The sequence below is a fragment of the Tursiops truncatus genome, chromosome 2 (genome assembly GCF_011762595.2).
Source record: "Tursiops truncatus isolate mTurTru1 chromosome 2, mTurTru1.mat.Y, whole genome shotgun sequence".
In the NCBI taxonomy this organism is placed as follows: Eukaryota; Metazoa; Chordata; class Mammalia; order Artiodactyla; family Delphinidae; genus Tursiops; species Tursiops truncatus.
In genome coordinates this window covers 87,791,031-87,816,662 of record NC_047035.1, presented here as the reverse complement: position 1 = coordinate 87,816,662, position 25,632 = coordinate 87,791,031, and the positions used below count along the sequence as shown (strand labels likewise).

Below are 25,632 nucleotides of genomic sequence, written 5' to 3'. Positions count from 1 at the left end.
TTTTTTTTTTTTTTTTGCAGTATGCAGGCCTCTCACTGTTGTGGTCTCTCCTGTTGTGGAGCACAGGCTCCGGACGCGCAGGCTCAGCGGCCATGGCTCACGGGCCCAGCCGCTCTGCGGCATGTGGGATCTTCCCGGACTGGGGCACGAACCCGTGTCCCCTGCATTGGCAGGTGGACTCTCAACCACTGAGCCACCAGGGAAGCCCTAATACAAACATTTAAAATTTTAACTCCAAACAAATTAGAAGGTGAATTAAGGTCACCTCTCACAGAATATAGCAAAAAGAGAAGATAATGGGAGAAAAAAAGCAAGAAAATTAGTATATTAGTTCAAATTCCAAATAATAGGAGTCTGGGGAATAGAGAAAGCAGAAGGAAAGAAGTTATCAACAACACAGTTTAAGAAATTTCCCCAGGGACTTCCCTGGTGGCACAGTGGTTAAGACTCCACGGTCCCAATGCAGGGCCCCAGGTTTGATCCCTGGTCAGGGAACTAGATCCCACATGCATGTTGCAACTAAGAGTTCGCATGCCACAACTGAGAAGCCCACATACCGCAACTAAGGAGGCCGCCTGCCGCAACTAAGACCTAGCGCAACCAAGTATTTTTTTTAAAAAAAAGGAGAATCCTTACCGCAAAAAAAAAAAAGGAGAATCCTTTCCAAAAAAAAAGAAAAAGAAATTTCCCCAGAACTGAAGGGTATACAATTCCAGATAGAAAGAGTCAATAGGGCTTCCCTGCTGGCGCAGTGGTTAAGAATCCACCTGCCAATGCCAGGGACACAGGTTTGAGCCCTGGTCTGGGAAGATCCCACATGCCACAGAGCAACTAAACCCGTGCACCACAACTCTTGAGCCTGTGCTCTAGAGCCCACAAGCCACAACTACTGAGCCTGTTCACCACAACTGAAGCCCGCACACTAGAGCCTGTGCTCTGCATCAAGAGAAGCCACCTCAATGAGAAGCCTGTGCACTACAACGAAGCGTAGCCCCCACTCTGCATCTAGAGAAAGCCCGCGCGCAGCAACGCAGACCCAACGCGGCCAAAAAATAAATAAAAAATTTTTAAAAAAAGAGTCAATAAAAGCCCAAATTGGATGAAAATAATCCCACACCAGGTACATCATTGTAAAATTTCAGAACACATGATACACACTTATTATTGCTTCAGGCAGCTGCTGTGTTAAACAATTGCCTCTGATAGTTTTTGACAAACACTGACCGAGGTTTGCACCAGGGCCAAGCTCCAAGTCAAGTCAAATAAAAAGAGCCTTAAAAAAAAAAAAAAAAAAAAAAAAAAAAGAGCCTTGCAAGTATAGTCTCCCAGGGAACCACCAGACAGGTCAAATAATGACAATTTCCTGGCAATGGAGCTTTTTTTTTTTTTTTTTTTTGGTGTACGCGGGCCTCTCATGTGGCCTCTCCCGTTGCGGAGCACAGGCTCTGGACGTGCAGGCTCAGTGGCCATGGCTCACGGGCCCAGCCGCTCCGCGGCATGTGGGATCTTCCCGGACCAGGGCACGAACCCATGTCCCCTGCATCGGCAGGCAGACTCTCAACCACTGCACCACCAGGGAAGCCCGCAATGGAGCTTTTAAGGAGCTCTAACGCCATCCTATTCCTTGCAGTGGCTGCCAGGCTGAGGTTTTCACTGTGGTTACTGCTTGTTAGTTTTCAAGGCTACCATAGAACTGAAGAGGGGGAGATTGGGTATAAGGCAAGTTAAAGTGCCACAGAGCTAGTGAGCTTCTTACCAAGATTCAGCCTTTTTCCTTGAATAGATGCTACCTGTATCAGCCTTTGTTTAATTTCCATAGTTTTCAGAATGCTGATTTGGACAATTTTTGCCCATGTTCTTATGGCTTTTATGGAGGAGATGATTTTCATAGGTCCTTACTCTGCTGTTTTTGCTGGTGATCATCACATGTGGCTCTTTAGGTTAACAAAAATTAAATAAATTCAATTCCTTAGTTGCACTAGCCGTATTTCAAATTCTCAAAAGCCACCTGTGACTAGTTGCTGCTCCATTGGCCAGCGCAGATAGAACATTTCCATCATCTCAGTTTTATTGCACAGTGTGGCTTTAGGGTATTATCCTTATTTTATAGATGAGTAAACTGAACCTCAAAAATGGTAAGTAACTTGCTCAGTCTCTGAGATTTCAAAGCCCCATGTTATTAACTGCCAAGCTGTATTTTCTGTCAGTGATTCCAGCTTTTTCATGTAAGGGAATACATAAAAAATGATATTTCTATAGAGCACACTGGCTGGAGTAAATGGATGTGACTACAAGATCACCAGCCCCAGTTCTCCTGCTGCTCTTGACTCTGCATACACATCCCAGGAATAGGGGAATCAACATCTCAGCACACTTATGTGTCACAACATCCTGATCATGAAGTTCTGCTATACATTATAACAGTATTTCTCAGTGTGGTTACAAGACCAGAAGCATCAGCATCACCTGGGAACATGTTAGAAATGTAAATTCTCAGGCCCCATCTAGACCTACTGAATTAGAAATTCTGGGAGTGGGGTCAAGAAGTCTATAGTTTAACAAAACTTCCAGGTGATTCTGATATACATAAAAGTTTGAATACCCTGTATTATATTATAAAAACTTATTCTATGGTGCTAGGAAAATTGGTTGACCATAATGGTCATAAATAAGTACATATATATGTATATATGTACACATATATATATTATTATGTATATATATATATATATACACACATATATAAAATACATATACACACCCACATATATGAAATATACACATTATTATTATGTATAATAATACATAATACTGGAAAACTAATATAAAAATTGTATTCTAAATACCATCTTTTATCCCTCTATTAGGAGACATTGCTGTTTATACCGAAGAGAATCAGTTAATTTTTATCTTTTGTTTTGAACTAATGAACATTTTGTGAAATTTCTTCAGTTTATGTTCAAACCCTCCCAAACAAGTGAATACCTACCTTTTATTCAGCTTTATTGTAATATTTAGATATGGTGGTTATTAATTTCACTGTCTAATAGTAGAATTAGTAGGCTGAGTAAAAACTGTATTGCTAAACACAAAAAACTTCTCTTTGTGTCAGCCCCCATTTAATGGCTCTTAAATTTTTTAAGGTCATTTACTCCTCAGAGAATCTGTTCCTGGAAATGGACATCTTCACCATTAGAAAAATATGCATAGTTAATGTTTTGCATAAAATTTCAGGATACCTTGACTTAATTGCAATAGGATAAGTATTTAGTTAACTTTAGTTAGAAGTTCATGTTTTGTAGGATGCTGCATATTTTTGGTTTGATTGCTTATGTTTATTATTTTAATTAACTTATTCCTTCTTTCCTGTCACCCTTACTCTAAGGTGGATACATTGCAAATAGCCTAGCAATCATGACAGATGCACTTCATATGTTAACTGACCTAAGTGCCATCATACTGACCCTGCTTGCTTTGTGGCTGTCTTCAAAATCACCAACCAAAAGATTCACCTTTGGATTTCATCGCTTAGGTAGGTAATTGGGCGTTTCTTTGGTTTATAAAATTTTATAGTAAAACCACAATGAACTATAACCTTTGATTAACTGAAATCTTTCTGATGATAGTCTGTTTGAACAAAGCAAATGAAAACAGACAAATAAGATTCATTCAGATATATATCTTCCAGGGTACATGCAGTTCAGTCAGCTAAATAGTTTACACATATAAAATTACACGGTGATCAGGGACTTTCCTGGCAATCCAGCAGTTAAGACTCCACACTTCGATTGCAGGAGTCATGAGTTCGATCCCTGGTTGGGGAACTAAGACCTCACATCCCACATGCCGCATAGTGCGGCCAAAAAAAAAAAAAATTGTGTGGTAAACATTAATCTTCAGATGTTGTTCCTTGTGTCCTGAAGGTGTTAACAGAAAAAAGTTTACCTTCAGTTTATCGAACCAAGCAAAACCACATGGATTTAATTCATCAATGAGCATTAGCTTTTCTTTCTCTTAAGGTATTCCAACCAAAGCGACTTATAACCCAGGTTTTAGGCACTACTATAATATGTATAACATACTGTATGGCTGACCTTCATTGTGGCCATTAACTGTAAATGCTAACAAAGATTCTTTGCTTGACCAAACGTTTGTCAGTCTCCTGAGCTGTCTCCCAAGCCCATCTCTGTACTTCCTCATTAAATCTAGTTTTAGGAAGAACCCTGCCAAACCAATTTAACAGAACCTCCACTCTCAATATTTGATGGGTTATTCCCAGGTGATGTCTCATCACCCTGGCCTGTTTTCAACAAGGCTTCCCTATACCAATCTTGATAGCTTCCCCCCAACTGTATTAAAGTCTTCTTTACCATGTTTTAATAAGTGTCATTGAATTTTTTTTCTTTCTCAATGCACACATATTTATATTTTCCTATTTTGAACAAATATTAATATTTAATTAAGAGAGGTTAAAATCATACATTGTTATCCACACAACTCTTCTTGCCATGTTAGTGTTTTTTTTAATTTTTACTTATTGTCAAAATACATATAAAACAATTACCTGAATTAGTATATGAAGTGCCATATGACCAATTTTTTGCTTAGAACCCAAAAATTGATTTAGGCAGCTTCAGCAAAACCTGTCTTAAAGAACCAGAATTAACATCTTGTAGTTTTATTTTGTGTAGACAATGACACTCTTGGCTAATATTCCATTCAGTTCCTCCCCTTCTTTGTTACTTTTTAGCCTAATCTTAACTCAACATCTAGGTCTCCTATAATTTAGTAGCTGGGTCTTCTAGTGTAAAACTTGACATTTTACCTGAATGGCTGTATTCCAAGTAGCTATCCAGGTCGTAAGTTTGGGAACTTATCTGGCATCCCCATTTCTCAGCACCCTCAGCTGCTGTACAAGAGCAGTAAAGCCCTGAGTGAGGCCTTTCCGTTATTTGTTAAGCAACTGAATAACACATAATGCATTTGGATGTGTTCCTAAAAAAAACTCCCACTTCTAGCTGACACATTATACATCCATTTGTTTACTGATTGCCTTGGGGTTTTTAAAAAACTTCAAAATTATTCTTAAACTTTAATATTTTTGTGTGATTTAAACACCTGCAATTTAAGAGCAAAACTCAAACTAGCATCGTGGAATGGGGATTTTTACCTTCTAACACTATTTGAGAGAGTGCATTCATTTTAGGTTATAGACCCCTTGGAATTCTAATGAAAACAGTGGAATTCTCCCCCAGAAACATGCAATACCAGAACATAGAAAGTTCTACAAATGATAAGTTAAGAACCCATAATCATGAAAATTCTATTAAATATCAGAGAAGTACTTAGTGTTTATCTAGATAGTCATAGATAACAAGTACTATGAAAAGATGAAAGAAAATAGAACTGACTGGTCCTATTGTATTTCTGTACATTTCTATAGAAAGTCAAATTTTTCCCTTTCCTTAAAAGTACTACTTCAAGATGGTGGACTAGAGGTCAGCATTTGAGAGTCCATTGAAATAAAAGGTACCAAATCAACACAGAGAAGCAAATGGTTGAGTCATCAATCAACAAGACATTTTCAGAAATTTCTGGAAGTTGGAAAGTAGATGGGAGTGGGTTGAAGAAAGAAACAAGCCAAGAAGCGACAGCCTGGAGAACGCTAGGGTAGAACTGGACCAGCCCAACAGAACTCCAAAGAAGACTCAGGGACAGAGATGGCAGAAGTGAGAATTGGGGCTGAAAACAAGACTAATTGAATGACTGCAAATGAGAGACTGCTCCCACTAGTCCACTGTGTCCCTACCTTCCTCCCACCGCCACCTCCACTCAGGCAGTCCGCATTTTCCCCCATGTAAACACCACATAGTTCTTCCAGAAGGAAATTGAATCAAATGTTTGGAGAAAGCTGAGGCTTTTAGTGTGAATGTTGATGCTCCAAAATAATTCGTTTTCATACTAGAATTCAGGGTTCTCCAGCCTTCTAGTTTGGTTCCCCACATACTCACACTAAAGTAATACACTTGTCTTAGTCTTCCCTGCTCTACACCCCTTATTAGTAACCATTTTAAATAGTTATGGCTTATCCTTCCAGCATTTCCCTTTTGCAAAGGACAGTTTCCCTATCCTATTACCCTAAATGTGAACGGACACCCAAGGATCTTTCAGAAAATGGGAAAAACCAGCAGCATGAAAGAAAGTTAAAAAACAAACAGACAAAAATTTGTCGTACAGGAAAGAGAGGTGACTTAGGAAACAGAAGAAAATGTTTTCAATTATCTTATTAATATACCCAGAATAATAAAACAGTAAAATGTTTTGAAAAAGAAACATACAGAAAAAGCTCTTTGAAATTGAAATATTACTAAAATTTTTAAAGTTTTTTTCAATAGAAGGACTAGAAAATATAATCAAGAAAGTCTCGGACTTCCCTGATGGCACAGTGGTTAAGAATTCACCTGCCAGCAGGGGACATGGGTTCGAGCCCTGGTCCAGGAAGATCCCACGTTCCACGGAGCAACTAAGCCCGTACGCCACAACTACTGAGCCTGTGCTCTAGAGCCCGGGAGCCACAACTACTGAGCCCATGAGCCACAACTACTGAAGCCCATGCACCTAGAGCCTGTGTTCCATAACAAGAGAAGCCACCGCAATAAGAAGCCCGCGCACCACAATGAAGAGTAGCCCCTGCTCAACGCAATTAGAGAAAGCCCACCCACAGCAACAAAGACCCAATGCAGCCATAAATAAATAAATTTATTTTTAAAAAAAGAAAGTCTCCCAGAAAGACAAATACCATATGATATCACTTATATGTGGAATCTAAAATACGATACAAATCAACATATCCATGAAACAAAAACACACCTACAGATATAGAGAACAGAGTTGTGGTTGCCAAGGGGGAGGAGGGGTAGGGGAGGGATGGAATGGGAGTTTGAGATTAGCAGAGGCAAACTATTATATATAGGATGGATAAACAAGGTCCTACTCTATACTATGTTCAATATCCTGACAAACCATAATGGAAAAGAATATGAAAAAGAACATATAAATATGTATAACTGAGTCACTTTGCTCTACAGAAGAAATTAACACAACATTGTAAATCAACTATACTTCAATAAATTTTTTTAAATAGTTAAAAAAAAAAAAGGTCTCCCAGAATACAGAACAAAAAAATAAAAATAGGAAGAAAAAGTTTAAAACTATAAAAGAATAATCTGGGAGGTCCAAAGTTGTGTTATTAAGAATCTCAGAAAAAGAGACTTACAAAATAAAAGGGAGTGACTGCTTAAGGGGTACAGGGTTTCTTTTTGGGGGTGATGAGTGTGTTCTGGAATTAGATAGTGGTAATTGTTGCACAGCCTGTGCGTATACTAAAAGCCACTGAATTTGTCCACTTCAAAATTGTTAAAGTGGTGAATTTTGTTATTTGAATTTTATCTAAAATTTTTTAAGTCATCTAAAAAATAAAAGGAAGAGAATTGTTAAGATATAGACAGGTATTTTCCAGAGCTAGGGAGGGAATCACATCCTCACACTAGCAGGGCCTTTTTGGGATCTTCTTTTTCTTCTTTGTATTACAAAAGCTTATAAGGATATATCTAGATAAGACTTATTTCACTTATCCTGCTCTTTGAAGTAATGGAAGAAAAACTTATGATGTGGGGAGGATTAAAAAGACAACAAAGAGGGGGCTTCCCTGGTGGCGCAGTGGTTGAGCGTCCGCCTGCCGATGCAGGGGACACAGGTTCGTGCCCCAGTCTGGGAAGATCCCACATGCCGCGGAGCAGCTGGGCCCGTGAGCCATGGCCGCTGAGCCTGCGCGTCCGGAGCCCGTGCTCCACAATGGGAGAGGCCACAACAGTGAGAGGCCCAAGTACCGAAAAAAAAAAAAAAAAAAAAAAGACAACAAAGATACGTAGAATTGAATAAAGCTATAAACCAAAGCAGTGGCTGTCCTTGTGTGCTGTAAAATTCCACCACCTCACGAGTAATCTCTCTAAGTTCTGTAGGGAAATGTTTGTTTACATTGGACACATTTAGATAGTGTGCCTCTTATGACCTCTACTACCAAGACTTGGGAATTCAGGTCTTAAAGAACACTGCAGAAGGAATCCCCCCTAAGAAACTTCTGGTTTATTACTGTGTTGTTGAATTTGCTTTGTTTTAATGGCATGGGTGGTAGGACAGGAGTTGGTTTTTTCTTTGTTGATTTATTTTGTAAATCTGTAAAACATGTCACAAAAGTCAAAAATTATTTTTTAAAAGAAAAGATTTACTCAGAGAAGCCTCGCTTTCATTCTGTCCCCTCCAACCCATCCTCCTGCCCCACTCCTAATTAGCAATCATTTTAATTAGTTTCTGGCCTGTCCTTCCAGCATTTCCTTTTGAAAGTATAAGGAAATACATATATATGTTCATATCCCGCTCCCTGCCACACTTTCTTATGCAAAGGCAGCATCCTGGAGGTGTGTGTCTGTGAATGAGAGTCAGATAACAGTAGTACCATACCCTAAATTTTCTTTTTGTTTTCTCATAACACTTTATACATGCCTAATAGCATTTATCACATTTTTATAGATATTTTTATGAAACAATGTCTCCTTCTAGACCATGAATTAAGTAGGGACAGGAACAGAAAATATTAAACTCCATGGGTCTGGCACTAATAAGTGCTGTATAAGATATCTTTAATCAAATTGTTGCGTATTCAAGCTGATTAAATATGGTTATGAAAACTGAAACAGATAATCTAGTATAGCTCATGATCCACAAATCATTTGTGTTTGGGTTAAATTAAACCAATTTCTAAACTGAGAGTAGGAGTATTTTTGAAATTTTGGGACAAAAATATTTGGGACTTGAAAACATTTATCTGTAATTCTGAATCTGTTTATGCTCACAAACTATAAAAAATTATTTGATCTCTAACATAGCTGGGTTATATAGCCTGGCTTATAGGTCCTTTGGACCAATTAAGAAACTAGTCAGAAGGGAATTTCTTCTTATCTCAGTCAGGGGCTGATCCTATTTGTTTTGGTACTTAACCTCTTTTAGAGTTTTGTGGTTAAATTGTCTTTGGTTCACATCTGAGATCTGCACTTTTACTAGCTGTATGACCTTTGGAAGAATGATTTAATCTAAGTATGGGTTTTTACTGTAAAATACAGATGATAATGTATAAGTTCCTAACATGGTACCTGGCACAGAGTAAATTCTCAGTAAAAGTTAGTTCCAGTCTTCTTTTCCTTCCCTCTTCTACCTGCCAGTTTATCATCTTACCCAGACTTTTTATATCTCTCAAAATGCTCCATGCTCCAAAACTACCTGCCTTCCCCCCTCCCCCTAATCGGAATTCTTATCCTTTTAGCAAAACTGTCTCAGCTAGGTAGGAGGAGAATAAGATGATTCACCCTGATGATTAAATAACAATTTTTAAAGATGTGCTTTTTAACTCAGGTCTTTGGTAACATTTGGGACAATATAACAAAATTTATTTTAGCAAAAATCATTCAGTCAAGGCGAGAGAAAGGTAGTTTTAGATTTGAGGGGTAAGCCAAACTGATTGTCCCAGGAGTCAGGTCCATTCTGTTGGTACTTTCTTTCCTTCATGTGAACTCAGAGATTGTGTAAAATCATTCAAGGTTTTTCTTTTTCTTCTTTCTTTATCACACTACACTGAGCTACAATGGCAGCTCTTTGGTGGGAAGAGGGAGAGCAGGGTAGGAACTATATGTGAGTTATTTTTAAATGCCTGGATTTATTTGACTTTGGGTATGTCTTCTTATTCTGGAAGCTACTAAAACTTAGAACTTCATGAAGCCACACTGTAGGAGAAATCCCACAAATCCTTAGGAAGAATAGCCTATGTCTCAGGGGACATGCTATTCTAAAGAGAACAGCCCAATCCCTTGCTTGCTTTCTACTTTTATCTTTCTCTGTGGATTATGAGTGTAATTGACTTTATTTATATGACTATTCCAGTTCTTGGGCTGAAGAGACTGCATGGATTAGATAAAGATAGTGACCATGTGAAAGGACCGTAGTAAGCAGAGTTGTCTGTATTTGAAATAAAAAGCGAGATTTACTTTGGTAATAAAATCATCAGCCTAGGTTAATAATGAAGTGACAGTGCAGGGATCTTTAGTAGCAGTGTGTCATTCTACTGAACAAAGACCTTGGCAGATCTGACTAGATGATGGTTGTCCTGAGGTAGGTATATGGTTATAATGCTAGTTCTACGTAGTTTGTTATTTTTCTCCTGATACTTACTAAAGGAACAGAAAGGATTCAGCTAAAAAAAAAATCTCTTCCCCCATACGTGCAGCAAAAAAAAGCCCCACAATGCTTCTCCCTAGTGATTCATTTTAACAACTTCCTCCCACCCCTGACAAGAGTTATTCCTATTAGTTATATTCACATCTTAGAGTTATTTCATATCACATGAACATCTATAGGAAAAGAATAGGTACATGCTAGAAATGGGAATTTTTACTGAGGCAGGAGTAAGACATGAGTGAGGTGGGCAACACTGGATAGCCAAAAGTCAACTTGAGCACACTGGGCACCTTGGGTGTGGGCTATAGGGAATGGTATGAAGGCAGGAAACAGGAGGTGATTCAGAGTAGGAGGTGAGAGGCTCCAAAGACAAACTTTGCAGTTTAGCTTAGCATTCTGGTGGCAACAGTGGGCCCCTGAAATCCTACATGATGTCTTTATCCTGAGTGCATCCTCATCTGTGGATGAGGTGAAATTAAAATACTATCAATAGTTTGGAGGTCCTAGGCAAATCCAGTACAGCCCACTGATTTCCTTCTTTTCTCCTTCCTATCTGCTTTTAGAAGAATGTAGAAAAGAGAAATAGCAAAAAGAAAGTAGAAGAGAGACTATGTCTCCACTTTCCTTCCCTATTCATTTTTATAGACCTCTGAAACCTGAACTTTAGATGTTTACTATGAGGCAACAGAAAGACAAGTGTAATATAATTTAAGGGAAATATACATTATTGGCATCATAGCATTAGCAAAGATAACAGTTATGATAGGCCAGTACATCTAGGCAGCACTCGTTAAAAAGCAAATATGCTTGAGTTGAGTGTGGTTTACATAGTTGAAGCAGATTGTTACTCATACACTGAGTAGGTGCTCAAAAGTTACCTGTTGAATGAATGAGTAATGTTATAAGGTGGGGAGACAGGCAGTAAACATGTACATAAGCACAACATAATCATAAATTGTATTAAATGCTGTGAAGAGAAAGAATAAGGTACTATGATGGAGAATAACAGGATGTCAGAGAAGGACTCAATATTCTTCATGTGAACCTTGAAAACCTCTAGTTTTGGCAATTTATAGATGTGTTAAAATGTGCAATAAACATTTTTCATATTTTATCCTATCAAAACTTGATAATCATCTGTGTTTTCTCCCATTTAATTTTTGCTCTTACTATTTATTAGCCATTCAAATCAAAACTGTTTATTCTCTGTATGTGAAATTCACGGTATATTTTGGTCTTTATTATATCATTGACTATAAATAAACATTTGTTTATATTTCAGCTGAAAAAAAAGACCCAAGTGATGTTATAACAAAAAACACATATTCATTCATCTTACTCCATCCTCCAATGCTACAGTTCAGCCAGGTGGAGTGATATAATTATTTGTGTGTAGAATAAAATAGCAAAATATGTTAGAACTACTATAATAATAGGTTTCTAGAATTTCCATAAAAATCTATTTCAAGAGTTTTTCATTTATGCTAAATTTCCATTTAGTCAAGTTTGTCCAAAATGAATAGGGTAGTAACTTTCACAGAAATCCAGCGTTTCATTTATGAAAGTTCCTGGGTCTCCTTTAGAAAATGAAAAATCCACCTGTCGTGCACTCCTTTCATCTTGAAAAATTTTACTGTATGTTGTGTGACCAGATACCAGCCCAGGGCAACAGGGCAAGAATGAGAAGACTGGAGCAAGTCATAATTTGGTTGTTGATTGAAAGCTTCCTTCTCTCTTAAATGTTGTGGGAGAAAAAAAATCCTGCCTATATTTATCTGCATTCCATCATATTTAAAATACTATGAAAAAAATTCAAACACTAATTAGTTCTACTCATGATATTTCACCAAAGTTTAATTTATTCACAGTGAAAGAGCTTTTTGTTCATTTTATCAGAATGATCATACAACTACTATTAGGAATTTTAGCTATATGGTATTACTGTACCTTATACTTCTCAATTATAAATCTCAGCCCTAAAAATCTACTTAAAATTTTGAGGTTTTTGCTTTTGCATTTATCAGTATTCTGTTTAGAAGACATTTTGACAGGTCATTAGAATAAAAAAATAACAGATGAATGTCTTTGCTTTTCACCAGGGAAACTAGATATGAGGCATATTCCTATTAATTGCTGAATAAGGCATATCTTTAATAACAATATCCTAATATGTCATTTTGGGAATTTCTAGGAATCAGTTGAATTCCATTACTCTTAACTAGGGGCAGGCATTAGGATCCTTTGTGCTACTTACATGGGTGAAAACTGTGTGGTGGAAAACTGAGTTTTCAGCTGCAGGGGCCTAGGGCCTTCAAAGTGTGGGAATCCTCCTTGTCAAGAGCTTTGTTTATGCTTTAGTTTGACTTTCATTTTACTTTATTTTGAATGTGGTTTTGCCTTATCTGAGGGTTCACAAAAAGATCATTTTCAGTGTTTAGGAAAACTATCACTGGGATGTGGGTGTTGCCAGATTTAGCCTGCTCTCTCTCTCTCTCTCTCTCTCAGGATGACAGTATGTCTGAAATATTGCAGGGGACATACTTATATGGAAAAAATTAGTTGTTTATCTGAAATGAAGATTTAACTGGGCATCCGCTATGTTATCTGGCAGACCTACTAGGGTAACAATATATCTTATCATCCAAACTAGGACACTTTTGAGAGTTAAATGGGACACTTTTAACAATTATGCCAGGATAACAGGCATAACTTGGAACTATCTGGGAAAACTGGAAAGTATGGCCAACCTAATTACAAGGGGTTTTGAAATTTTTAATTATTGGTTTTAGATTTTCATAAGCAGTCACATCTCTCTGTCATTAACTTGTATAGCTGTTAATCTTTATGAAGTATATTGCTTTATAATTTCATATTAAAAATTTGATTAAGGCACCTTTAAAACTTTGGTGTCCTAACTGCTAGCTAGCTTCAAGCTTGACACAGGGTTAGAGTTCTCTTCTTTTTTTTTTTCAGAAGAGTTTGAGAAGGATTGATATTTTTTACATACCAATATTAAAGAGAATTAAAGTTCTCTTTCTTCACGAGTAAAATGAGGAGCCTACCGTTAGTACATGAGATTTTATAGTTCAAAATTTTTAAATTATTTCTTCTTTCTTTATATTATTTATATATGTATATGTTGCCATCAGCAGTTATAACTTAAGACAAGAAATTCCATGTGTTTTCAGTCTTATATTTGGCTTCTTTTTCTTTTTAATTTATTTATGTGTTTTTTTTGGCTGCGTTGTGTCTTCGTTACTGCACACGGGCTTTCTCTATTTGCCGCAGGCGGGGGCTACTCTTTGTTGCGGTGCGCGGGCTTCTCATTGCTGTGGTTTCTCTTTGTTGCAGAGCACAGGCTCTAGGCGCACAGACTCAGTAGTTGTGGCACGTGGGCTCAGTAGTTGTGGTTCACGGGCTCTAGAGCGCAGGCTCAGCAGTTGTGGCACATGGGCTTAGTCTCTCCACGGCATTTGGGATCTTCCCCGACCAGGGCTCCAACCCGTGTCTCCTGCATTGGCAGGCGGATTCTTAACCACCGCGCCACCAGGGAAGTCCCTATTTGGTTTAATTCTTTTCTTTTAACCTATTCTTGTTTTGGGGGATTTAGTAAATAATTATTGTTCATATTTAGCTTTACCTTCTGAATTGTATATATACCCCTTTCTCTTCCCTTGCTCAGCCTAACTAACTTCAGTCTACAGATCCATCCACAAATATATGAGTACATGTTACATGCCAAACTTTCTGCTGAATGCTACAGTAAATGTGATGTGGAATGTAACTTGGTTATATCCTTAGGGGCTTAGAGTCTAGACTTGATATGGTAGTCTCTCCACAGCTTTGTATATTTCAGTTGGGGTTTTTTTCTCTGTCTTCTTCAAGCCTGTGTCTCCTATGAAGTACGATAATTAGTATATCAGGAATACATGAATCATGGTTTTGAATAGGAGTTGTATGTTTTTTGTCTTATTCCAGTACCTGTTGATGCACAGAATTTTATTAGGGTTTTGGCTACATTAATGAAATGTCTTTGGGAAAAAACTTTTTACTGCTAGATAGTTTTTCTGTGTTGCAATTTATGAGGTGGAATAAAAATGATCATAGTCCAATATACTTGAACTGCCTTTAACCTTTGAGCAATGAGTTGACCCAGATAACAATTTTCCAGATTGTTTTAACTTTTAACACTTAAAAGTTTAATATCTGGTTTCTTTAAAGAAAAAAAATTTGTGTATTTTCTTGCTATTATTGTTTTGAGTGTCAACACTAGTTTTATATAATAATTATTTTAAAATGTACATTGCCCTATTTTTATTATTTTGAAAACATATAAAATTATTTCTACTTCATACTCACATGGTAGAAAACTCACATGGTATAAAAGCATATATAGTGCAAAGTCATCCCTGTCTCCTAGCCACCCATTTTCCTCATAATCAGTTTTTATCAGTATTTTGTATATTCTTCCAGAGTTTACATGTACAGATCATTATTTATATATTCTCTTTCTTCTTTTTGCACAAATGCTAACATACCATACTGTTGTATACTTTTCTTTTTTCACATAACACTGTTATTTTGAAGATGACTCCTTATCAGAACATAAACAGCCTAATGTTTTTTTCCAAGCTGCATAGTATTCCATGTTACAAGGCCCCTACTAATCACTTTTTTTAAATTGTTTTCACTTGTTTGCTATTATATACAATGTTTGATAAATAGCTTCATAACATACCTCATTTTGCACATGTGCAGCTCAGTTGGCAAGAGTGTGTATATCACTCCTGGAAAAGGAAATCCTGAGTCAAAGTGCATTCATACATGCCTTAAAATATGGGTTTGTTTTTCTTTAGTCTAAAGGTAAATGTGTTTATAGTAAAAACTTAAAACTTTTCAAGCGTTACCAAAAAGAATAAAGTGAAAAATAAATTCCCCAAACTCTTAGTCTCACTTCTCAGGTATAACATTTTCTCATCTGTCTTTCTTGTGATTATCAATTTGCCTGATTTTTTTTCTTTTTTTTTAATATAAATGAACCAACAAGGACCTACTGTATAGCACAGGGAACTATACTCAATATTTTGTAATAGCCTATAAGGGAAGAGAATCTGAAGAGGAATATATATATATCACTCTACTGTACACCTGAAACTAACATGATATTGTAAATCAACTATACTTTAATTTTTTAAAAATACATATTTATATATATGACTCTATGGTATCCCATTATATGTATATACCATAATTTATCCATTAAGTTCCTCATTGGTGGGCATTTAAGATGTCTCCAGATCTTTTTTTATACTACAGACAAAGCTACAGTAAAAAACCTTGTAGATACCTTTGCATATATTTGGATGTGTTTCTGCTGGATAGATTTTTAGAATATAAGGAATATATGCATTTTAAAATTTTATTAGTTTTACTAACTGCTCTCCAAAAAGATAGTTCTGTTTTATACTTCCACCAGTATATCCTTGCTAACTATGGCTGTTATCAAACTTTTTAATCTTTGCCAATTTAGTAAGGGGCAAAAAGGAATTCTTACTTGAATTTCTTGTATTATGATTGATTTTGATAAATTGGCCATTTCTGTTTATTTTCTGTGTATTACTATTTGTGTCCTTTACCCATTTTTCTTATGGGTTGTTCACTTTTTTATTGATTTGTAAGTATACTCGTCTATGGGGAAATTAGCCTGTGGTCAAGTATGTTACAAATTTTATTCTCAGTTTTTTCATTTTTTTATCATGTGTATAGTCTGTAAATATACATAATTTGACACTAAAGAGATGAGGAGAAGGCGGGGAGTGGTGGGAGTGAATTAGTGGAGGATGCAAAGCAAACTACTAATCACTTTTTAAGTAGGAAGAATAATATGACAAAAATAATGTAGTGCTTTTATCTCCTTAGAGGAAAGAAGATATAAGTAAGAGATTGTACAGTATTTCGTATATATAAAGTATAATGACCATTCTGCAAATGTATTTATTTTTTATATTTTTCCCTCCAGAGGTATTGTCAGCTATGATTAGTGTGCTGTTGGTGTATATACTTATGGGATTCCTCCTGTATGAAGCTGTCCAAAGAACTATCCATATGAAATATGAAATAAATGGAGATATAATGCTCATTACCGCAGCTGTTGGAGTTGCAGTTAATATGATGTAAGCTCTATTTTTAAAAAAATTTTAATAGGTTTTATTTTTTAAAGCAGTTTTAGATTCAAAGCAAACTTGTGCGGAAGGCACAGAGCTTTCCCATATATACCCTGCCCCCCCCCCACATGCATAGCCTCCCCGGTTATCATATCCCCCACCAGAGTGGTACAGTTGTTACAAACCATGAGCCTACACTGACACATCATTATAGCACAGAGTCCGTAGTTCACTTGAAGGTTCTCTCTTGGTGTAAAACTCATTCTATGAGTTTGGACAAATTTATAATGACATGTATCCACCATTATAGTATCATATACTCTATATTGTTTTCACATTAATATTTTCAAGTACTGTGAACTTAGAGACTATTATGTATGCATTCAGTAGCCTGCAGTGATATTTTAATGTATTTTAAAGTTATGTAGTACATTAATTTTTCTTCTAAATGTTAATAAAACACTATTGGAATTACAAATTTCTCATGGGTTTGCTCAGGTATACTGAAGTTTGCCTAACAATCAGGAATTTAAGTAGGACAAAGTTTTTTTTAACTTTTATAATATTTTTATTTTAATAAGATTTTTTTGTAACTACCAACTTTTTTTCCTAAAAACTACAAAATCTTTAAGTTACATACCTAATCATTTGGACCAGGGGTCAGTAAACTTTTTATGTAAAGGGTCAGATAATAAATATTTTAGGCTTTGAGAGCCATACAGCCTCTTTGGCAGCTACTTAACTTTGCGGCTACAGAACAAAAGCACCCACATTCAGTATGCAAACAAATGAGCATGGCTGTGTTCCAATAATACTTTATTTACAAAAAAAAAAAAACTTATAAGAACAGGCAGTGAGCCAACTATGGTCTACAGACCATGGTTTGCCAATCCCTGTGCTAGTGGCCTCCATTAATACTTAGAATAAAATCAAAAGTTTTTACCATAGCCACCCCTCCAACTCATCTCCCAACACTCTTGCTCACTTTATTCTAGCCACCATGGCTGTCTTGCTTTTTTAAGCACATACACATACAGCACATTTTCATCTTAGGGCCTTCGCCCTGGTGTTCCTTCTGCCTAGAACACTCTTCCACCACCATTTGCTTCCGGACTTCATTCGAGTCTCTACTCAGAACCTTAGTGAGGCCTTTTCTGATCACTCCCCATCACTCTCCACCTCCTTGCAATGCTTTACTTTTCTTCAAAGCATTCGCGTTGCCCACCAGTACATTATGTATTTATTTGTTAATTCTCTGCCCTCTCTACTAGAACATAAGTTCCATAGGGATAGGGATATGTCTGACTTATCACTGTTTTGACCCCAACACCTAGAACAGTACCTGATACATAATAGGTGCTCAAATATTTATTAAATGAATTAGTGTCTGATTAGTAACAAATATTTCTGTCAATAATATTAGGAAGAATAATAATCTTTTCTTTTATTTTTAACAGAATGGGGTTGCTATTGAACCAATCTGGTCACCATCATGCCCATTCCCACTCCCTGCCTTCAAATTCTCCTACCACAGGTTCTAGATGTGGACAGAACCATGGGCAGGATAGCTTGGCAGTGAGAGCTGCATTTGTACATGCCTTGGGGGATCTGGTACAGAGTGTTGGTGTGCTAATAGCTGCATACATCATACGATTCAAGGTAACATGATTGCTAGTATTTTTATTTTAAAATATATATTTAATTTCAACATTAAAACTAAAGGTGACTGTCTTATCAGTATACTAGACACCTGTGCCAGTCCTATTCATTTTGCATTATGCAAGCATACTTGAACTATCAGTATATCTCTTTTATTAGCACCAAACACAATAGTATCAACCTCACGGGGTAACTTATCTGTTGGCTTTGGTGGTGCCTTCACTGAAGAACTCAATTCTAAGCCTTGTCACTCAACTGCTAGGTACTGGAATGTGCACTGGAGTGCTCTGGAAATCCAGAGATCTGAGTTCTAGTCTTGGCTCTGCCTTTAATGCTTTGACCTTGAGCAGGTCCCTCAACTCTAAACTTGAGTTCCCTCCTCTTTAATATGAGGGGCTTAGACCAGATGGATGGCTGCTAAAACTCCTTCCAGCTCTGATAGTCTATGGTTCTGGGTGGAAGATTTAGAGAAAGCACAGAGGAAAACAGTGGAACAAATGACTAAACTTCTGGAAATACAATAGGTTTCACAAAGAAAGGCATTTAAACAGTCTAGGAAAGAGTGAAGACGTTTCTCAATTGGCATTATCCAAGTTTTAAAGATATGCTCCAGTCCTGCTAAAGAACAGGGGACAGAGTATGCCTTACTTTGCTTTACAGACTGTTTTATGACTGTCTGTATTTAATCATGCAATTTTGATCTGTCATTTTTCAGCCAGAGTACAAGATTGCTGATCCCATCTGTACATATGTGTTTTCATTACTTGTGGCTTTTACAACCTTTCGAATCGTATGGGACACAGTAGTTATAATACTAGAAGGTAAGATCTCTAGTATCCCCACTGTGGGTTTATTATTTCCCTAAATCAGATTGGGGCTGTTGGTGAGGGGCAGGAGTACTCCAGGGTAGGAGCCATGTCTTTCTTTTTACTGATACTTATTAGTCTATAATACCACCTTACATGTAAAAAACATGTGAGAGTCAATGCACTCTCCCATCTATTACCCATTTGATCCTTATAATAGCCAAGAAAAGTAGGCAAGGCAGACATTATTATTCCCATTTACCAACAAGAAAATTGAGGCTCAGCGAGGTAACATAACTTCATTAAGGTCATGCTGCTAATCAACTGTGGACCTAGGACAAGAATGCAGCTCATGATTCTTAATACAGTTATGTTTAATAATTTATTTATTAAGTCTGTAATTCCCATTTAACTTGCTATTCTATTTCCAACATCCCTGCCTTACTGATATTAAGTATAAGCATTTAACTATAAGTTCTCAGAAGTAGGTTTATCTTTATTGTATGTTCGTTTTTCTTTTTTGTCTGTCCTAGCTTGTTTATTAGATGAAGTCATCTGGTTTGAGTGACATTTCTTTTTAGTGAGAATGAACATTTTCTAAGTATTTATTAACCTCTTGTATATATCCTGCTATATGTGTGCATAGTTTATCTTAAAGTTTTAATATGTTTTAAAGTGTTCATTTAAACTGAATTTGGTAAAGCCATTTGGTTTCTTTTTAAAAAAAAATGTCCTATTAGTAATATATAAATGTTTTCTCAAAATAACCTTTACTTATAAATGATACATTCTGAATAGGTGTACCAAGCCATTTGAATGTAGACTATATCAAAGAAGCTTTGATGAAAATAGAAGATGTATATTCAGTGGAAGATTTAAATATCTGGTCTCTCACTTCAGGAAAACCTACTGCCACAGTACACATACAGCTAAGTATGTTGCTGACGGTGAATGCTGGGGTTGGTGGACTTCTATCTTTGGAATTAAACATCTGTGCTTATGATTAAACAGGAAGACTTTTCTGATGGAAAGATATGTTTTAAGGGAAGGGTGAGGCTCTTCAGAACGTGAGTTGCAGGTCAATTTATTGTTGGCAGAGCAATAATTTTCTATCTCTTTGATGAGATATTACAAATTGGTTTTTTCCCTTCAGATAAAAGGCACAAAGTATATTTACCATGTTTTTTCTATATAAGAAAAGCTAAACTCTATGTTTTTATTTCTTTAAATCATTTCACAGCTTTTTATTTTTTTATCAAAATAATACATGTATATGGTTTATTTTAAAAACTACAAAAGATGAAAGACTTGTAATTGATGTCTAGTATTTTTTCTCTACCCAAGAGTGGAATAGAGAGATTGGAATAATGAGAAGTCATTCTGGCTTTGTAAACTGAAATACTTCTCTAACAGAATAGCTTCAAGAGGGTAGAAATCAAACTAATAAAAATCTGTTCACAGTATAATAAGATTGTTTTTGCCCTTTGTCTTGTTCGCTAATGTGTAACTGTATACAATGAATAGTAATGATATTTTCTTGACCTTGCAGTTCCTGGAAGTTCATCTAAATGGGAGGAAGTACAGTCCAAAGCAAAGCATTTATTATTGAACACGTTTGGCATGTATAAATGTACTATTCAGCTTCAGAGCTATAGGCAAGAAGTGGACAGAACTTGTGCAAACTGTCAGAGTTCCAGTCCCTAATTGTATACATTTTGGAGACTACCGCCTTATTTATCCTGCAGTCACAGATGTAAGAGCAATAAATGCACACCTAAATGAGAAATGGAACCCCTGACAGCTGTGTCAGTATCAAGCACCGGTCTCTCAAAACAGTCACTCTAGCCTGACAGTGCTACTTTCTGTTTAATGGCAAAATGAGACTTCACCATGATTTTCAGATGAAGATGTTTCTAAAACACTGTTTACAGAATGAGACATGACTCTACAGATACCTCATAGAAGACAATCCGAGACCGTACTTCATTAATTATGACAGTACATGTCTTAAAGGAAGCATCAAGAATTCAGTATTTGCATTTAAAAATCCTTTTTAAAGGCCATTTTATATCAAGCCAGTGCTGGAAAACTGAATTTTTTTATTATGTAATCTTGAACCCAGCTTCTGGAATTTGACACCCAGCTCTCTTTTTACCAAAATTATTTCTCAGCAGATTTCAGCAAGTACTACTAATTATCCAGAGAGTGGAATAAGCATGTATTCCTAGAGTTTCAGAAATGTTTGATTTCACAAATAAGTCTTAATCTTACTGTTAACAATTTGTAATCAATTTTTTCCAGACGTTACAGGGTTTTGAATCTCAAAGTTAGCATTTTTGGTTATTTGTAACCTTATCAGAACCAAATCTTTACATATTGTGGTCACTGTCATTAAATTGTTTAGGAAATTATTTTCAATATTATTCTGAATAGCAGAAGTTAATCATAAACTCAAATTACTATATGATAATTTAAAACAAAATATGGGAGTGAGGATGGGGTGTGGAGTTTCAGATTTAAGTCTTCCCGAAATCACTTGTTGTTCATGGAATTATTTTAAGAACAGCAAGAGACTGCAAAAGGTAAACAATGATCCTCTGTCCTTTTAAGAACTGCTTTACCTTTTGTACAGAAAGTTTGCTTGGTACCTTGCTTCCTTCCTGCTTCCATACCAGTTAATCTGTGTGAGCCCTTTCAGGGTAAAACTCTGGGAAGCTAAGGTTCAGTGTGCCCTTCACCTCTCATGTGTAGATTAACCACATTCCTCCAGAGAATTTTGGCTGGATGATATGAATTAGGGATTCTCCATGGAATCCAGAAACCCTAGGATGTAATTTTGAAGTTTTTCCAATAATAATACCTTAACAGAAACTCCCAGAGGGATTGGGACAAGCTATTACTCTGAGAAAACAAAATTTTCAAGGGATTTTGACCTTGTGTGTGTGTTTTTTAAAGCAGGGGAATGGGGATGGACATGAAATCTGTGTTGTAGGGAGGCTAAGCATAAAAGTTTTCAGAGCAAATGCAACTAATTGGTAACAGTTGTGTTAAAGAGGCAGCTGTGAATATTCATGTTTCATTTTGCAACTGTTGGTTTTGAGATTATCTTTATGCACATTAGAAATCCATTTTCAAGAGGAACAGTTTCTTATCCCAAGAATGGATATGGTTCTTTGACTCCTCAGAATCAGAGTAGAGTGTACTAGACAAGTTGTGAACTGAAATCCCAGGTGGGCATGCAGTTGACTTCTGATATAAATGAAGAATAGGAAACAGATTTCATCTTCCTACCAAGAAACTCACTATGTGATAAACCTAAGATAAAACCTAGATTTACCTAAAAATTTATTGAGTTGATGGTATCCAATAAAAGGGTTGATGAGGATTAATGGCTCCTAATAAAACCCAGTGTCTGTTGAATTGAATTGAAAATTCAATTCAATTTTTTGGGATTGAATTTTCCAAAATTCAATCCCAAAAAATTCCCAAAAGAATTTTGGGAATTTCAATCCCAAAAAATTCCCAAAAATTCCCAAAATTCAATCCCAAAAAATTCCCCAAAAAATTCCCAAAAGAATCCCTTTATGGGATTCTTACTGTGAATCTATTTAAAATAATGCTTTGAATTTTTCAAAAATTTCAGTAGCATATAAACTGTTTAAATCAAAATAAATATAAAATTAAAATACAGAGGTCAAGTAAGAATAAATGAGAGGCATTTCAGTGGACATCTGGGTATTTATGGACTTTGAGTACCTAGCAAGAGAAACGAAAAGAATATGCGTTATATATGCTAATTATGCTAATGAATTTCCCCATATTTGCTAATTGTTCCTCATATCTATGGAGCTTGTTTCTTGTAAACTTTCCTTTATCTTAAATAGCTATATATGACTTTTCATAATGACCCATTCCTTGGAAAGTTATTTGATGAAACAGTCTAAAATCCATTTGAGGATTGAAAGGATCCTCTTGTAAAATGCAGAAACACTGAAAACTTTTGTAGATTTTAATTATAGTGTTCTCCTTAAAGTGAGGCACACATGAAGTTTCCTGTGCTTTGCTTTTTGTAGCAAAGACTATAGACTTTGTACTTCTACTCCACTGGGTCTGTAAGATTTGAGAATTGATAGATTTAACTTTTTGTAACTTCACAAGACCCACAGAGAGGGATGTGAACTTAGCAGATACGACCAGGAACTGCACAGCTGGTCTGTCCTTCACCTGCTTAGTTACAGCCCTAAGTTACACTCCTCAGCCAGCCCTCAGAAAGGGCTTTCCATTGTCCTGGGAAAAGCGGTGGCTGTTTGTATAAATACCAAGCATTGTTAATTTTGCACGGAAAACATCACAACATAAAAACTGGGCAGTTCTTCATTGCAATGTATTTCAGTTAACATTTGCAAATAATCAGAGTTACTTGTGTATATAACCTGTTTCACAGCTCTGGCCAGATGCAGCATTTTGATTTATTTTAGGAAAAAGACCTATTGTTTCATTAATGACCATGCTGCTTTAGAAATATAATGTGGGGAATGCAGTTGAGTAAGGCATATTTCAGAAGGCTTTGAAATGCAGAACCAGTAGTGCTTGTAATTCCTCCATACATTTTCCATTAGCTATTTCTTGTGTAATGTGAGCCCAGATTTTCACAACTTGCAGCTCCCATCAGTATTATTTGCCAAATCACTGGATTTCTTATTTTACTGTTTTCAAGTTTGGGTGCTTTGTTCCCATTTTTCTAAAACTAGTTTTCTGCTCTTAGGAGTCTCAATGTTCTGGTTCTGTCTCTTGAACCCAGGTGTCCTCACCGACAGTGTTTGTCTTTAGTAGAATTTTCCCAGAATAGACTCAGGCAGGATCAGATACTTGAGCTTCCCTTTCATTTTAATGTGAGGAAAAACCATCTTTCAGAGACAAAGCACCACTTATAAATGTGTTTCTGGGTAGGGAAGAACCTTGTTTTAAACAGCTGGTTGTTCCTGATCCAGATTTCTCTGCATGCTGAGCTCTATAGAGTAAGTGTGGTAGAAGTGGATGCACTATACAACAAACAGCAAGCCAAGATCACTGCTGATAAGACTCGGGGTTGTGTTTCTCAAACCACCACTCTTACTACTTTAGAAGAGAGAAGAATTCACTTCTGAAACAAGCACAATTAGCTAAATTTATTTTCTTCTTATGTGTTTATATTAATTGGTTCACCGTAATGAATAAGGCGTTCTTACGGAATTTGAGCCCCTTTGGAATAAGGTTTTAGGCACTTTTGCTGTTGCCTCTACCGTACATACAGTAAATTTAAAGTTATAGAATGTGTTCATAGATACAAGATTAGTTCATTGGATTCAGTTTGTCTTTGAACCAAACTTCACTTTTGAGCCTGTTGGGTATTAGTCACAAACGAATAGTGGCACCTCGCTATATGCTGTGTTGAGGGGAGGCCAGCCTGATCCCCAAATTGATGATTAAGCTTAATGTCTCTATAACCAAAATACCATTTGCAAACCCTGGCTACAGATCTATCCTGTGAATCCCGCCAGACAGGGCTTCAGATTTATGTTAACAGATCGCTAGCCAGGGATATTGTGATGTTGATAGGAGCACGCAAATTGGAGAGAAGAATTGTTGTGAGAGTTCCTCGGTGTTGAATTGTGTGTGTGCAACTGGGTTACACATTCGGGCCAGCCTGTCATTGAATTCTTGCTTACAAAAGGTTTAACCCGTTCTTCCAGTCATGTGGTGAGGACCAACAAACATTTGCTGAGTTTTGGTAAGATTGGAAAACCTTATGGAGACTTTCCCAGTTAAACCTGTGACAGTGTCAATTTAAATATTGCAATTAAGTATATTACGAAATAACTGCAACACAAAATTGAAATGTGCCAGTATGTCAGCTTTGCACCTGAAAAATAATGTATATTTGGAAAGCTTATGCTTCTCTAAATAAATGTATGTTAATAAGTAAGCCATATCACAGTTTAAGAAATTGTATATACTTTTCCATATACACCTTCAGAAACTAGGTATTTTGCATAATGATTGATTTTAGAAAGATTTTGAAGCTGGAGTTTGTCCATGTAATTTAAGATCGAAGTACAGTATATGTATATGTACTGTATTTGCAACTTTCAAATTGTAATTTCCTATACATTTATTAAATAAAGTATTGTTTTGCCATGTGGTTTATTAAAAAATGAAAGTGTATATTGCCTTAAATTTCTAGGCTTTTTAAATTGAATAAATAATCATAATAGGCCTTAAAAGACAATCTTCTTAGAAAGAAAAGCATTGGAAAATAGATTTTAACCTATCTAGTTTTATTTATTTATTTTTAATTAATTTATTTTTTGGCTGCGTTGGGTCTTCATTGCTGCGCGTGGGCTTTCTCCAGTTGGGGCGAGTAGGGGCTACTCTTTGTTGCGGTGCACGGGCTTCTCATTGCGGTGGCTTCTTTTGTTGCGGAGCATGGGCTCTAGGCATGCGGGCTTCAGTAGTTCTGGCACACGGGCTCAGTAGCTGTGGCTCGCAGGCTCAGTAGTTGTGGCGCACGGGCTTAGTGGCTCCGCGGCATGTGGGATCTTCCCAGACCAGGGCTCGATGCCGTGTCCCCTACCTTGGCAGGCGGATTCTTAACCACTGCGCCACCAGGGAAGTCCCCTTATCTAGTTGCATAATCTCTGATTGTAATGCCTTTTAGATGTTTAAGAAATAACATC

At 36.5% G+C, this 25,632-nt stretch overlaps 1 protein-coding gene across 6 annotated transcripts in view; it reads left to right on the top strand.

Moving 5' to 3' along the window:
• Positions 1-23,102, top strand: part of SLC30A4 (solute carrier family 30 member 4) — a 28,803-nt gene extending 5,701 nt beyond the window's left edge. For 2 of the 6 annotated variants that reach the window (XM_073800909.1, XM_019935464.3), the window contains exons 3-8: positions 3,386-3,532; positions 16,307-16,460; positions 17,909-18,110; positions 18,826-18,931; positions 19,715-19,849; positions 20,466-23,102. In XM_073800909.1, coding sequence (XP_073657010.1) covers positions 3,386-3,532; positions 16,307-16,460; positions 17,909-18,110; positions 18,826-18,931; positions 19,715-19,849; positions 20,466-20,620 — 899 coding nt within the window. In that variant the 3' untranslated portion in view covers positions 20,621-23,102. Of the gene's footprint in view, positions 1-3,385; positions 3,533-5,443; positions 11,511-11,569; positions 11,680-16,306; positions 16,461-17,908; positions 18,111-18,825; positions 18,932-19,714; positions 19,876-20,465 lie in introns of those variants that run through there. The other 4 variants (XM_019935465.3, XM_073800910.1, XM_019935468.3 and 1 more) reach the window with 4 other exon arrangements.
• The last annotated feature ends 2,530 nt before the right edge of the window (positions 23,103-25,632 follow it).